At 42.4% G+C, this 16872-nt stretch overlaps 1 protein-coding gene across 8 annotated transcripts in view; it reads right to left on the bottom strand.

Annotated features, from left to right (window-relative positions):
- BEND7 (BEN domain containing 7) overlaps window positions 1-13389 on the bottom strand; it is a 97398-nt gene extending 84009 nt beyond the window's left edge. For 6 of the 8 annotated variants that reach the window (XM_045857995.1, XM_045857992.1, XM_045857993.1 and 3 more), the window contains exons 1-2: window positions 12762-12954; window positions 10457-10540 (exon numbers count right to left, since the gene is read on the bottom strand). In XM_045857995.1, coding sequence (XP_045713951.1) covers window positions 10457-10540; window positions 12762-12822 — 145 coding nt within the window. In that variant the 5' untranslated portion in view covers window positions 12823-12954. Of the gene's footprint in view, window positions 1-10456; window positions 10541-12761 lie in introns of all 8 variants that reach the window. The other 2 variants (XM_045857994.1, XM_045857998.1) reach the window with 2 other exon arrangements.
- Window positions 13390-16872: the final 3483 nt, after the last annotated feature.

Raw genomic sequence — 16872 nt, 5'->3', positions numbered from 1 at the left:
AGCTACTTCCCCAAAATGACCAAAGTAAACCAGAAGAAGAAACCCCAGATCTGGGCCACACATCTGCTGTTGTTCCAGGCACCAGGCTCTCTCTTCCAGAGTAAACAGTGGAACAGTGGACTTGTAAAGAATGCTGAAGCTACCATTCCTGTAGCAACTCCTGAACTGCATTTCACGTAGTACTTATTAAGGTACCCATTAAAGTCTCGCTAGTAATTGAAAAAATTATATATATGCAATGAGAATGAGTTAATGTTAACACAAGAACTTTAACTTTTGCATCTCCTGATTTTTTTACTTTTATGTTGTACCTTGACCCTGCATTTTTTTGTGGGGTTCTTTACATTTTATATGTAGGTATAAAGTCATATTTGAGATATAATTCCATTAACCATACAAGCAACTTCATAAGCTATTATGTTGCATCAACTTTTTCTGTAGAAATAAATTGTTAAGGATATTATTCCTGGAACAGAATAAATTCTTGGAATTACTGAGTAACTTATGTGCGTACCACTGTTCCAAGAACACATTACTTATTTTATCATGACAAACTAAAGTTATTAATCTTCCGCCTTCCATTTCAACAATGAGAAATGCTGGGAGATGCACAAGCACCTGCATTACATTTCGGTTCAACTTTATATCATCCATAAACATCTCTGTTTGGACACCTCATCCAAACAAATGCTCACAGAATATCCTATGTAGCATTCAATTTTATGAAACTATAAAAGTTCCTTGCTGTTAATTACAGAGACAAATGTCTCATCACACATTTGGTTACCAGATAGCATAATTAGTTTTCTCCATTAACCTTTCAGATATAAAATTTGATTTCCAAGTAAAAAAAACATTGTAAAACCCTTGGAATTCAAATAGCACAGTATATTTGTACATGTTTGGAAAAATAGGCAATACTAAGAAAACAATTTTATGAATTATTATTTATAAGGATACTGATTGTCTGGAATATTGAATGAAAATCTGTCTAAACTTCTTAATGATTTTATAATATATGACAAATATGCATGTAATAAGCTGTCCTGTGTATAGAAAGGAGACACAACAACCTGACCATGAATGGAATGTGCCCTTTGCTCTCTCTTCTAGGTATGGCAATGTGGCTCAGCTGAGCCATCACAGCTTTCCTTTGTTCCCCAGTCAGACGGGCATCTGAGAGACATCCCATGAGGGAAGGGTCTCAGGTCTATGGCAATGCAACACTTTCTTCTACTCAAAGCTAAACGACCCCACAGCCTTGGCTTACTAAGGACCAGTTCTAGCTCATATATGCAGGGGTGTTTTTTGTTGTTGTTTTTTTTTCATTTTTTTCATTTATTTTTTTTATTTTAAAATTTTTTAATTGTCTTTCAAGTACAGTTTTGTGCCTTTTTCCCCTACCCCTCCCCACCACCCCAGTCCTCCCTCCCTCCCTCCCCCATTTCCACCCCCCCTTATTGTTGTCCGTATGTCCTTTATAATTGTTCCTGTAAACCCTTCACCCTTTTCCCCCTTTATCCCCTCCCCAGCAGGGGTGTTTTTGATTGTTACAGTGACTAGATGGACGGGTGCTCCCAACATTTATGTATATTTATGCTGCCAATGTTCAGAGGCTTGAATCCAGACCTGCACTGTGTGGGACAGTCCTGCATAAACTGTTCTGATTCAACGGGCTATCCCACTCAGATCAGCTTACTGGTGGCAAATTACATTTTAACATGTTTTAAATGGCACTCATTCATTTATTCAAAATCACTTATTGTGCACCTACTCTGGGCCAAGTATTATACACTAGGAACACAGAAAACTCAAGGTCTTGTCCTGCAGGGATTCAAGCTGAGACCTGAGGAGATGTAAAGGATCACACAGACAAGGGTGGCAAAGGTCATTCTAGGCAGAAACCAGCACAGCAGACGCCAAGGCCACAGTACTGCAATATTCCAGTGGGGCCTTCACGTGGTGTGGTGAGTCTGCAAGGCCTCAGCAGGGCCGGCGTCCACACAGGGGCAGAGGGGTGTATACTATTTCAGAGTTAGACATATAGGGGCCTGTCATTAACCTAATGAAAAAGAAAAATACATAATGAAAAATAAACATTCCCTTGTCAGTGCTGACATATTTTACTCCTGATTTGTGAGGTCCAGTTAGCTACTAGGAAGGTGTATAAATTTTCACCCTGAAAGCCAGGGCTGGAGCTTAGAGGTAAAAGAGTTGAAAAATAAAGTTTCAAAGTGGCCAATTTCACCACTCTATTTTGAATGTAAAATTGGACTTCTCACTCATTCACTGAGCATCTACTGATGTTTGTTCTGTGACCAGCATGGCGCTGGGTGGGGGAGACACTGAGATGATCTTTGGGGAGTTTCCAACCCAGTGGCAGAGACACAGAAGTGAACTTTGGTAAAGATATGCTCGGAATGCTGTGGAAGGGCAGGGGAGGGGGAATCAGTGAAAACCACCTGGAGGAAGTCAGGTCAGTTTAGGGTCTTTATGGATAACAGAAAGCCATGCAAAGAAGAGGAGCAGGGTGCCACTGTGGCATTCCAAGCAGAGGTGGCACGTGCAGCCACTGAAGTGAGAAAGTAACTGGCCTAAAAAGACAGGAAATAGGGCCCATTGCAGGCAAGAAAAATGGTTGGGTGTGGCAAAAGCCTGGGAGGTGGGAAGTGTCAGGAAGAAGCTCAAAGCAGACAGGTGGCAGTGCGTGCAGGGTCATGCTTACAAGCCTGAGTTGTAACCCAAAAGCCACAGACAATGAAGAAGCTCAGGCAGGCGAGTCACCCTCAGAGCTGTGCACAATGCTCCAAGAAGCTTAAAGGTAGCCCCTGGGTAAATCATTGTAGGTTCCCTGTCTGCTTCCTTCCCCAATCCATGGCCCAACCCCTGCTACCGCTGTTACATTCCTTTCCAGGTAATCTTCTCTCCAATAATTTGTTAACTTAAAAGAATAACAGACTTGCCGTGAAAACTCCTAGATCTATTTTTAACCTTGAAAAGCAAAACACACTGTTCCAAAATCTTTATTTTATCTTATAGATGGCCATGTTATTCTCTCCCAAAAGTAAAAATCTATATTCCCATGGGAACCAGAGAGGCTAAATTGTTAATATATCTCTTTAGATCCTGTCCTTTGTGGAGATTTTTAAAAAATGATTTGCTTAGATCAGTATAGGAAAAGCAAACTATCACACATGTCAATTACAGGGTGGTGGCTGAACCCACCGAGCCTTTATAAAAAACAGAAGAGGCAGCTTTCCCTGGAGACCCAGGCCTTGGGAAGCAGGCCCAGCTCCAGCTGTGTTCAGGGACTGCTCCCTCCCAATTGTGACTTCTGCCATCCTCTGCTGTTGTTTAATGCATCGCTTTATTTTCTTAAATTAAGGTGGGAAAAGTTGCCTTGCGGACCTGAGAACCAGACAATGCCAAAAGCAATTTATGAACAGGTCAATATTACCTTAAGCACTTCAATGTTACAGCAGAATTCCGAACCAGCAGAGCATATGCTAGTTTTCAATTTTGTGTTTCAACATGTAACTGGCTTTCCAAAAGATTTCAAGTTGAATCTCACAAATCAACACCAGACACCCCAAATTTCTATGCTAGTTTAGTATATTTAAAAGGCTTCTTTCAGTTAAATGAGGCACATTTTAGTTTGGCTCACTAAACATCTCTGAAGTCTCAACATAGCAGTATATTTTAAAACAAATATTCAGAGCCCTACACAACAGTGTCCAATACATTCACACATTCAGATAAATACTTGAACTTTTTCTTGAGATATCTTCCAATTCAGAAGAAGAGGGAGAAGGGAATAATAACAAGAATACAGCATTTTCTACTTTGAAAAACTGTTTTACCACATAAAATTTTCTATATGCTGTAGGGGAACCTGATGAGGAGGTAGGGCCAATGCTGCTATTCTATCACAGAAGATAAAGCCCTCAAGAGTTTTGTCCAAGGTGCTATTAACTGTGCACCTGAGACCCCAACCAAGGTTTTCTGACTTTAAACCTATCTTCTTTCTACTATGCTTTATAAACTGAAAAGGCTCCTGGGTAATGCTTGAATTGGGCTTTAAAGGCTGATCGGAGAGACAGGATTATAACACTATACGGAGCATGGACATGGATGGGGTAAGACATGGGAGGAGACAGAATACTGGTATGCAGAACCCGGATGGTGAAAGGAACCAAGGTGAAAACAGGAAAGGTACTTCAGGAAAAATAACAAGAGACCAGTTAGACACAGCAAATGTTTTTAGTAAGGGCGGGGGGGGGAATAAAGCTAGAAAGGTAAATTAGAAAAAGTCGGCCAACAGCAAAGGAGGGAGTGGGCTTCCCTTCCTCAGAGGCTGCATGGCCAAGCGCAAAGAATGTGGCAAGTCACGTCCAAGTCCAGGCTCTTATCCACAAGCTATATGACTTCAGGCAAACTGCCATTTCCATTTTTTTTCACCTAAAATGGACATAACAATACCCTCTCAGAACTGGTGTGAGGGTTAAATGAGATAGAGTATGGGAAGTGCCCAGTATATAGTAGATGTTAAGCAAACCTCAGTTCTTTTCTTCCCAAATGGGCCCTGGGACTGTGCCATGTTGAAATTTTTGTCCATCTTTCTCCTACCTATGGTTCCCCCTTCACATCTGGAAGTCCCACTCTGCTGGGGAGAGGATGCGGGCAAGTGATGTGGGCAGAATGAGAGGGGAGGGACTGCACTGAGCTGTCACATAGTGAAGGGTGCAGAACTGGATGTCACTACTACTCACCGTGTGACCTTGGGCAAATCACTTCCATCTCTGAGCTCCGCTTCCTGTTTGTGTAACAGATATAAACACCAACCTTATGATGCAGTTGTGATATTAACTAAGTGATGAAAAAGTGTGAGACAGTGTGTGTGTGTGTGTGTGTGTGTGAGAGAGAGAGAGAGAGAGAGAGAGAGAGAGAGAGGAGAGAGCACTTCATTTTTTACTACATTAATTAATATAAAAATTATGAATTAAATGTTTTCTTATCTCCTGCATCCAGGAGTAAATCCACGAAATTCTCAAACAGTAATTGAAAACAATAGGTCCTATTCTTAAAAACAGCCAAAGTGAAAGGGACCGAAGCCAGTCTGTTTGTGGTCTGGAAGAACATCCGAGGGACTTTCAGGTTGTCTCATAACGAAGAGCACTGCGATTTTATGATATTAGTCATAATTTAAAACAACACTGCATACAAAAACCATTCTCGAAGCCCTAAATACCTTTTAAGTAACTAAAATAAAAATTTTAAGTAGTTGCCTCACAGCACCAAACTTATAAATCAAAACTAATTAAAATTCAGGGCTATCGTGACTTCTCGTTTACACGGTAACTAGTTGGTAAATTAACAGATGGTGTAGAAATTACTGCTTACATCATTTTTTAAAGGACAAAAAGCATGACAACCAGGGAATACAGAAAATTCAACATATTTTACAATAAAACAACTGTTTATACCTCTACCCCTGAAACTACTTTTGCAGCTATGTTTTGGACCTACCTACAGCACAACCAGATACACTTTTAGTGCGGCAGGAAACCTTGGGAACAATCTAGAGGGAGGTGTTTAAATGGTAATGAGGGTAACCTAAAGAGCTGCAAAAACCCACAGAGGTGGGAGGGGGGCAGAAGAATGTGGGATGTGGAACAAGGTGCTCTGGGTCTCCTCCACCTGCCTCTGGCAGCCCCATCCCCTTTCATCTGTGAGAAATGCTGGGGGCTCCACAGGGGAGTGGACTGAACAAAGCATTCCATGGGGTTAAGGGCCTGGTTCTGCAGACAGACCCTGGTTTTCTCCTGGTTCTGTCACTGAGTAACTCTGTGAACTCCTCAAATTCCTCATCCATAGACTGGGAATGATAATACTTTTGTTGGGACAATTAGTGGAACAACATACACAGAGTCAGTAGCATAGTGCCTGACACACAGCCAGCTCTCCATAAATGACACCTACTATTATTGGCCACATTCCTAACCCCAAGAGCCACTCTTAGTGTTCTCTCCCCTTCACTTCACCACCAAAAAAGGGGAGAAGGGACATGAAAAAGGTCAGGGACATGAGGACATAGTGGGGCCATGGAGCTGAGGGCGGAGCTTTAGAAAGAGAAGCCGAGGTGAAACATTCTTGTTTCCAAACAATGTGCCTTTGGGGGAGGAGGGCTTTCTTTTCCTCTCTCCTGGACCTTCATTTTATTTGAGGTTGCTTCTCACTCTCGGAACTCTAGCCACAGATACAGCAAAACATCAGAGCTTGGAAGAAAGCCCAGCTCCCAAGTGCTTTTGGGACAAACAAGAACAGGGCAGGACCCAGGCCACTTGACTCTAGGGGAAGAGCCCTCCCATCTCACACATGGACCCGTCCCCTTCTCAGGAAAAAAATTACACTGTAGTTTGGGCGTAACTCTCTTACTTGGAAAAGTAGGAAGGAATTTTTTGAGCATGTCATCTTTGAGGAGACTCTGGGGACCCTGGTAGGGGCAGCTATCATCAGGAAAGAGATTCAACAACTCAGAGATCGAAACCCTGCTCACTTGGCATGGCTACTACACCTGTGCTTTATTTTCTGAAAGCTGCATAGATAAACCAAATATTAAAAAGAACCTCAGGATCTGGCACATAATTGGAGCTCAATAAATATTTGTTAAAAGAATGCATAATTGATGTTGAACACCTGAAAAATAGACATGTGTCAAATTCATATACTGTAACAGTAAATCTAAACCAATATGCAATGTATACAAAGAGATTTTATTAAGTGTTTGTGTTGTTGTTTTGAATAAAAAATTAATTAACTGCCTCATTAAAATACTTTCCAAAAGTGCCTTGTTACCAGTTAAGGTTTCTTTGATGATTCTTGAACTTGCCTGGCTCAACTTGCTATAGGGAACAGATCTTTGGACAGGAGATTTGAATTCACTCCAGAGTCTACTGTTTGTGAGCAAGTCACTTAATTCGGAGCTTGCTTCCTTCTCTGGGCAGTGGGATTGATAACAGCCCCCTTAGCCACCTCACAGGAATACTGTAAAAATCATGAGATGTCAGATGTGAAGGGACGTTCTGAACTACGAAAATGCAGCCCTCACGTAAAGTCTGATTTTAATGACCCTCTTATCTGCTGCTGTGGCTCTCACCACCCCTCCCACCTGCAATCTCCTCCAACTGCCCCCTGAATATCCAAACCTTTCCCTAGTTCAAGGTCCAGCCTCTCAGGAGCTCTCCACCAGACCCTGAACTGGGTCCTTCCTTCCAACTCTGCTTTTGCCCACTGCCCTAAGTGGTTCACAATTGTCATTTAATTATCGCTCACACAGAGAGGCAGAACAGGGGGTGTTTACAGTTCAGGCAGACCTGCAGGGGATCCCAGCCATGGCACTTGCTATTTGAGACCTCTGGCAGGCTACCGAGCATCTCTAAGTCTCATCTACAAGACTGGGATGATAATGATTCTTACTGATTTGCTCTCAGAATCAATGAGATCATTCCCAAAAAGGACTGAGTTCAAGATGGCATACAGTGAGCACTCAAACAATTGTAACTGTTATGACCACTGAATCTTGTTCCTTCACTGCGTCCTGAATTTGTTCTATCTCCTCAACTAGATTTTCATCCTTGAGAGCAGTGACCCTGTTCTATACATTTATTTCATTACTCTCAATCCCCTTCTATTCCAGAAACCCCACTTTCATTCTAGAAAACTGCTGAGTTCATAGCCTTTTCCCCACAAACATTTGTTGAATTGATTAAAAGGAGTTAAGTAGTTTTTCTCTAAGCAGCGCTCAAATCTTCACCTTAGTCATGGCAGCCAGCCTGGCAAAGTCAGTGTGCACAGGGCAAAGTAACCTCTGCTGGCCCTGTTATCACTGAAAATGTGCGCCTCCCAGAGCACACGGCCGGGCTGTTCCCACCGTGGAGCTGCCCTCCCGTGCTGGACGCCCTACATAGTCAACAGCCTAAAAATATTGCAGAGAAACAGATTTCCTGTGGGGACTTCTGCCAAATTCTGGAGCACTCTCTTTTCTCAAGATGCGAACTTGAATCTTATAGGTGCGGGTAGTGTCAAGGGTAACACATGTGTGAACACATAAAATCCCGTACAATAACACGAGGGTCATGTTTTAGGCTGCATTATAGGTAAAACAGTTCTTCTGGTGTTCTGTTAACAAATTTCCTTGGATGTCATAAACCTCACACCATTTTCTACACAGTAATAAGTAATATTATGGATACATGTTGGTGACTTAGAAAACAAACATGATTTAAATATACATTTCAGAAGAGTAATAAACTAAAAAAATGTCCATTTTATAACATTGTCAACAACAAAACTCTCAATTTTATATGCTATCTGTAACTATTCCCAATTGCCCTAGAAATTATGTTTGTGTAATTACTTGCTCTTCCACTGGAGATTGCAAAATAAAATGTTTTTTAGGAACCATATCAAACCTTGCCCACAATGAGCAAAAGATTGAGAAGTAACCCAGGCACATTTTCATCTGTTCAGTCTTTTGTCTCTTAATGTCTAAGTCCTTCTTGCCCAATTTGGAAAGCTTATCCCAACCCTAGTGTTTCACTGATGTTCTCTTATTGTCCTGGACTTGAGCTAGGAAAAATAAAAGCAGAGATTTCTGCCCCTTTGAGAGCGTACATTTTACTGAATTTTGAGCACTAGTATCTTCCCATTCTTCATCCTCCACTCTCTCATAATCAGAATCAACCTACTGTAAAGTGTCCTTCCTACTTTCCAAATACACAACAGAAAGGGGGGGGGGAGGGGAGCCGGCTTCACTGCAGAATACTAAACCAAAGACATGATGTTCTATTTTTATGATAAATGTAAATTTTCTACTACTAATAGACAAATTCTTCATTTCAAATGGATAAATCAAGTGGTACCTAGATACAGAATTCCAACCAATCGAGTTTAGGGAACTGAAAATATAGAATTCCAACTGATTAAGAAACTGGGAAGAGTATAATCCAAGAACATTCTCCTTCTGGGTCATCCCATTTCACTTGACTATTAACCTTTTGGTTTTTAGTTTTCAATAAACAATAAACAGGCGTTGAGAGCAGTGCTGGCCTCAGTAATATTCTCTAATATTCTCTCCCTCAATGGGAGGATCCATGTGCCTTCAATGATCACTTGTGTAAGAAATGCTATGTCCCTCCTATTTTCTATTAATCTCTGTTTGACTTCTTGGTCATTTGCCACCCACACTTTCTCTTCCTCAAAGCAAAGAGAGATCCTGGTGACAGACCACTACATGCATCTGGCTTTCACATTGTTTTAATTTGCAGCAATACACACCTGGGCCTGAGCAGCTATCTGCTTCCTGAAGCCCTGTGAACTCTCCTCAGGGAGATGGCAATTCTGGCCCTTGTTTTTAATCACTCTTGCCCAGACTTTCTCCCCTTCTCTGCTTCCTTGTTGGACAGCATCCGACCTTCCCCCTACTACCAGCAGTGGAGAGGCATCCAGGATGGGCAAGATCATAGCCAAATGCCACCATTTACTCTCCACTATGATTTTATGGGTCCTTCACTCCTAGAGGCAAAATCCTAATTTTGGGCTGATGGTCTTCAGATAACAAACTGCACATGTAAGGTACCAGAAACTACACATAAGAAGAGTAGCAACATTTTTGGGCTACCTATTCATTAATCTTGCAGCTACATTTGTCAGAAGGTCTCAAAGACACTGTTTTTGCTCTGTGTCCCTGAGCTGAGCTAGGAATGAGGACATCGAGAGCAAAGCATGACTAGTCTCTGACCCCAAATGTTGGCATGAAATGAACACAAAGCCAGGAAAACGAGGAGCTGTGCTGTGATAACTGGTACTAACTATCAAGAGGGGGTTAGGCAGACAATCACACTTTTATTTTCCTTACGCTTTTTGACTGTAGATTTAATTTAATTTTGTCATGGCAGGATTAGCAACCAGGCCACAAAGGTGAAGGGACATAATAATAAGACAGCGTATTAATCCTCTATCCCACCCAAGGCAGAGAGGTAAAACCAAACAAATAGCAGCTTCCTGGAAATTGAATTTCTGTTATCCAGATGTCAAAGATGTAATACCCCAATTACACAAACTATTGCCAGTGAAGCGTGCCAGCGAATATGCAATGTAAATGGGGTGAGCACAGAGCGACAAAACTGCACTGTCAGCATCTGGCTCTGGGAGTGAGTGATAATTAGCACTGTGTGTAGACACTAATAAACATTTATGTCTGAAATTACAACTTTTACCAATGTTAATAAGGAATATATTGGCAATCTGTAAAATAAAAGGTCTTGAAAAGAATGTCATACACTAAGCAATGGCAAACATTTCCCTCTCTGGCACAATCTCCTCCCCCGCCACCTTCCCACCTAATTGCAAATGGCCACACTGTTTTACTGAGAAATTAACTGACATAGGAACCTACCTAAAAAAATGGGGTGTGTCTCTTTGGCCTCCCCATTGACATCATTGCTGAATTCTGACAGCTTATATATCTCATGGTGATAATCTGGGATGAGAAAACAACCAAAAATTAGAATTCTAATGACCTGCACTCTATGCATAAGCAATGAAAACTAGTGTCTCGTTATATACAGTATGGATAACCTATACTTTAATTTATAAATGTAATTTTCCATAACTCGATCAATCACAGAATTTGTAGTTACTAATAACCCCTAAAACACTGCTTGCTCTGAAGTACACAAACTTGAAATATTACTTTGACTTTAGAAACAGTTTTGCTTGACCACATGGTTTTCACAGGAAATGTGGCCACAGATGCCAATTATTGGGCTTCTTTTCTTTCAAATGAAAAGGATGTTTATAAGGAAAATAAAACCTTGCCCAATCATAGGCCAAGGGAGGATTCCAAATATATCTCCACAACCTGTTTTCATGAGCATATGAATAATATATGCTTTAGAGTTACCTGGTACTCTCAGTTTACCTAGAAAAAATCCCCTTCTTTAAGCAGCTTGTAGGCAATAACACTGCAAAAATACTGACTTATTATTTCACATATAGTATAATTAGGATAAGCAAGATTCCCATCTTTCACACATGAGTCTTCTGCATTCAGCTACTGTACTTTTAATATGCAATAGTTTATTTTCTAAAAAGCACCTGCAGAGCAGAGAGAAGAATCAGACCTATAATTTAGGGGGAAAAGAAGAAAAACTTGCCATGTCAGTCAAACTTCAAAATACAATATTTTGCAAGCTTCTCTACAGAGGCTACTATGCTTTGGCGATCTGTTTCTAAAAAATAGGATTGCCTAGGTAAGTAAATAGAAGTTCCTTCTTAACAGCTATTCCTTTTTTTTTTTTTTTTGCAGGGGGGTGGTGGAAGGGCTTGGACCTCACCAAACAAGGTCTATAGAAGTATTCTCACTTTTGAGATAAAGTAGTAAGTTCCCTGAGGTCACAAATAAGAAAGCAGCCTACATTCCTGAATGAATCAGATAGACAAACAGGCCCGTCACACAAGGAGAGATTTTTGAACTAAATGACTGAGTAATCAATCAACACTGCTGGGGGGAAAATGTACATAGAAAGAGGAAAGAGCCAAATATTTTGAATTCATAAAATTACTTCAGACCTCTTTCATTAAACAGTGTCAAACTAAAGGAGAGGAAACATAGGAATAGATCTTCAAACTGTCTTTAAGAAAACCATTTTCAGACCAACCAACAGCAGGCTTTATTGACTCTGCATCATATTAGCTTAGCTTAGCATGAAAATATCTATTACTTGCAATTGCCATCTTATTTTCATCAGCTTATATGTGACTTTTCCAGGTTGTTAAGACAACTGCCTTGCTCTCTACTCTGATGTTAAGGCAACCAAGGAAAAATGGACAGGTTCTGTAGTTTGTTTTTGACCTTAAGTTGATTCAAAGGTAAACTCAATATTAGGACTTGTGACACTGCCATGAAAAAAAGTCACCTGTCTCTCATTTAAAGCGACACATGCGTTTCCAGAAACATTTTTCATCTGTTCTTACCTCAAATTCTGACTGTTTTTTTAAAAAGTCAAATCAGGAAAATAAAGACTCCAACAAGTAACTGCACACAAAACGTTCCACTGATGACACCATTCAACTTTCCCCTCCCCTGACAGAATCAACCCGAGCCCAGAGGCTCTGGTGTACACCTGTTAAATCGTCAGGAACTGGCTAGATTTGTTTTTTTATTGATACTTAACTGAACTGGTAAGTGATCTATTCTAAGACACCTCTGCAACCCAAACAACGCATCTAGAAAAGATTTCGGATATCAACAATTCTTGCTTGGGCTTGCACGGTTCATGAGCTTCTTTCTCGTTCTTAAAAGAACCACTACCACTCTTTCCCTTCTCTTTGGGGGGGAAAAATCCCCAAGCCCATAACCATTGGTCGGGATCGGTGTCCGCACGGCCTGATGGAAAGGCAGTTCTCCCCCAGCCCCCAACCTGGCCGCAGGAGTGGAATACCAAAGAGGGCTCTCGGCTCCCCAAGTGTTATTGTTTGCTAATTCCCTTAGTGTCCTCCGACTTGTTTACGCGGAATAACAACCTCCTGCCTCTCTCCCGTACAACTTTGCTCGCCTCCTGGCAAGTGCAGCCGCGGCCCCCAACGGGAGGGAACTCGGGGTCCCGGAGCCTGGAACCGGGCGCGGGCCGCGCGCGGAGCTGTTTACGCGGCGCCACGTCCTTGCCCGCTGCCTGCACGCCCGGCCCGGCGCCGCTTACCTCCGCTCACCAGTTTGAAGCTCTGGGATTTCCTGCTCCTTTTCCTCTCGGAGAACTCCATGGTGCTGTAGGAAGGGCTGCGGCCGGGGGCGGCCGCGGCGGCGGTAGCGGCGGCTCGGGCTCTTGTCACCCGGCAGCGGGAGCGCCGGGACCAAGGTCCGTCTGTGGAATCCGCAGGGGGGAGGCCAAGGGAAGGGAAGAACCACCTCGAACCCTCTCGGGGGCTGCGGCGCGCCGAGCTCGGCAGGAGGCGCTTTCCCGGGAGAAGTTGCCCCCTCCCGTACGCCCCCCGGGTCCCCTCCACAAGCCCCCCGACCCTGGCTCCTTCCCGGCTTCTGGGAAAACCCGGCCGGAGCCGAACTTTCCGTTGGGGAGCGAGTTGGGGGCGGGGAAGGCGGGCCGGGGCGGCGGGCGCCCCGGGATGTCGCCGCCGGCCGGCCTGGGCGCAGCTCGGGACGCGGCGGTGGCGGCGGCGAGCGCGGCCCTGGGGACGCGGCGGTCCGGCAGCGGGCGGGTTGAAGGCGGCGGCGGCAGCGACGGGGTGCGAACCGGGTCGGGGCGCTGACCGCCCCCGCGGGAGGAGGGGCGCCGGGAGGAGGCGGCGCCGCCGGGACCCCGGGGCCACCTGCTGGCGGAGCGCAGCCGCGGCCATCCCCGGGGGCCCGGGCCGCCACCCACTAACCTGGCCGCGCGCGCGCCCGGAGGAAGAGCCGGAGGCCGCAGCGCCCTCCTTTGGCCCGGACGGCCTTCCCCCGGGGGTCCTTAGGTCGGCGCCTCGGGGGTCGAGAAGTGGCGGCGCTGCAGTTCGTTCGCCTCTAGGCACTCCCTGGGGCGGATCTTGTTATAAATAGTCTTGAGTGTCGGGGACCCTCCTGGCCAGCCCCTCCTTGCCTTGAGATCCAGGATGTCCAAGGGCCAGACTCACTGGTTTTAGGCAAGTTTTAGGAAAAACAAATGTCAGAAACTTACCCATCTGCGCTCTTCAAGGAAACGAAGAGATTTTAGAATTTATTGGTGAGATGGGTATAGTAAGAGTGAACTTCAATTCTTCACCCCAATACAAGGAGGGAGGGAGGAAGATCCGGAGTTATATTTAAGGAGAGAACTTGGAATGTGGGACTTGAAGCGGGTGGAAGGGTGAGGGGTGCAACGCCTGGGTGCTTGATTGCTCTGACTCTTGGGGAAGAAGTGGGCAAGGCAGGTGCAGGGGACTCAGCCACTTGATGTAATAGTGCCAAAACCATTGATATAAACAGCACCCCATTTCTTTCTCACAGCATCTTTAAGGCAGGAATGGAAAAGAAATTTACACCACCTAGGAATGGCTGTAAAGCAGAATCTGACATGCTTTAAAGTACCTGGCCAAACCGATCATTTCTAGACCCATTTCTAGAGAGTAAAGAGGTAGACAACACATCCAGCACTGTGGCAAATTCAGGTGGCCCCAAAAGAGTATATAGAAATAAGAGAGGGGTATGTTAATAAAGGTGGTAAGTTCTGCTGTGGGTCTCACTCAAATAAGGACACAGAGCCACTCAGGGTCCACTCTTACTAAACGGGGATATTCAGAGTAGAACAACTGGGGGAAAGAGGGAAGTTGGAGGTAACCAGCATAAACATACACATGCTGGGAAGCAAAACCAAGGAACAAGGTAGCAACCTAGTAGTTGAAGGAGGGCCTGGTACACATCCTGAGGTCTTAGGTATTATGCAGCAAGCAGGAATGCAATTACACCTAGCCAAGGTGAGGGGGAACTGACCATTCCGTTAAATCAAACCCTAAAGTAAGAGGTTCTTAACTTTTTTGGTCACTGTCTCCTTGGATATTATATTCAAAGCTCAGGTCCCTTTCCCCAGAAAGTATGTATAGGACAAACAAAATTTTGTAGATTTCTTGGAGTTCTTAGAACGCTTGGAATTCTAAAAGGGGGCAGAAGGGGTTAAAGTGACCACAGGGATTAAATCAGTTGCCCTATTGGGTTCTCTTCCATTTCCCTGGCCCCCTCCACCTCCGCTTTCTTTCTTTAGAACCAGGCAGTTAAAAACTCAAAGAGGTTTTGAATGTTTCTAAAGAAACATAGGATTTTGTTCCCCAGGCTAGGACCCTTTCCCTTTTCCTTATTCTTTTTGTAATTTTTTAAAAATGTTATTCCAGAAGGCACAAGGTTGAGTACTGTACTGACTGAGGAATATTTAGGATCATTCATGCCTTGGAGCATAAATGAGATTTCATTATGCTTAAGCTGTGATGAAATGATTGAAGGTGCATACCCAGAAGCAAATCCCTAGGGGAGATGTTAACAACTTAGCATTTTCAGTTCAAGTAGGAATATGAATTCCCTTTACTGAAGAAAATATTTTTAATATAGTTAAGAAACTATTTTAAACTACTAATGTTTTTAAGTAATGATCATTTTCCTTGAACCTTTTTTTTTTCTGGCTCTCTAAAGATGGTCTATGAGCCAGCAGGTCTCTAGAGGCCATAGGTCAGGTGTGTCCTATGTTCAATAGAGAAAATCAACAGATGTCTATTCTCTGTATTGTGCATATCACATTACCTTTACATAACAAAAATTATTATATATTTATCATAAGCATTAAGTAAATATTAATTTTGATATTTAATAAAAAGAGATTGCTTTAAGTGGTAGGTATCTTTGTTAGTTGCTTAAAGTTGCTGTAACAAAACACAATAGACTGTGTGGGTTAAACAATAAAAATTTATTTTTTCATAGTTCTGAAGGCTATATGTCTCAGATCAGGCTCTGGCAGTATCAGTTTCTGGTGAGGGCTCCCTGCTTGGCTTGTAGATGGCCACCTCCTGGCATTGTCTTCACATGGCAAAGAGCAAGGAAAAGAGAGTTATGACCTCTTTATTTTATAAAGACACTAGTCCAATTATCAGTGTCCCATCCTCATGATCTCGTCTATACCTAATTCCCTCCCAATGGTCCCATTTCTAACTACCATTGTATTGGCAATCAGGGATTCACAGTGAATTTTGGGTAGACACAATTTAGGCTATATCAGTATTGTTTTTGGTTAATTGAATATAGTTTTTGTGTTGGGGTGTCTTGGGAAATCCTGTAGAAGATATACTAAGGTCATTTCTCTGCCTCTATAGTTCAAAGCCCTTAAAAGTTTTAGAACCGCAAATTGAATACTCATGTGAATATAGATGTCAAATATTCTGTGACCTCATATAAGCCATATTTCTTATCATATGACCATTCTAAAATTCATCTTATTAACATAAAAATTAAATGTAGGTTTTAATCTTGGATGGCGACAGGTAATTTGGCAGAAAGTATTAGGTAATCTTAATCTTAATTCTTAAAACTCTCTTTCTGAAAACTATCTGGAAAGAAACAGTATTATGAAAATTTCTACCTTTATTTAGAGATCGGCTGTCCAGTAGAAATACAATCCAAGTCATATATGGAATTTAAAGTTTTCTATTAGCCACATTTAAAAAGAGTAAATATAAACAGGTTAAATTCATTTTAACAATATATCTTACTTAACCTAGTATATTTAAACTATTACCATTTTGACATGCAATTAATATAAAAATGTTAATGAGATATTTTACATTCTCTTTTTGTTACAGAGGTTTGGAAATGGTATTTTATATTTAGAATATGCATCATTTCAGATTGGCCGTATTTCAAGTGCTCAATAACCACACATGGCTGGTGACGAGCACATTGGACAGCTCAGATCTAGAGGACTTCTATGATTTGAACCATGCTGTGTACATAGCTTTGACTACAGCCAGATTATTGTTTAATTGTTTTTTCAATAACTCTGAAAACAAAGAAGATAAACTGTATGGCGTTATTGGGCTTGAGGCAGTTTTAAATCTTTGATTGGAGTCTCTAGAATTGAAAATCCTGCCACTAAGTAGATTCTAGTATCCTTCAGGAAGAGTTAATAAGTATAAACATTAAAGTTTTATGACAATTGCCCATCATAAGGGTCATGGAAAGAATAGGCAGCACTACTTTAGCCCCAATTTATCAATTTGTTGCTGGCCTAACTCATGTTTCCACTTTCATTTACTTTATGGATTTTAGTGATTGTATTTTAAAAGAAATGAAGTAGTATTTAT

Source organism: Phyllostomus hastatus, unplaced genomic scaffold, assembly GCF_019186645.2.
Source record: "Phyllostomus hastatus isolate PE091 unplaced genomic scaffold, TTU_PhHast_1.1 phas_scaffold_1674, whole genome shotgun sequence".
In the NCBI taxonomy this organism is placed as follows: domain Eukaryota; kingdom Metazoa; phylum Chordata; class Mammalia; order Chiroptera; family Phyllostomidae; genus Phyllostomus; species Phyllostomus hastatus.
The sequence above is the reverse complement of the archived record's forward strand: the minus strand, read 5'-3'. Positions and strand labels throughout refer to the sequence as shown.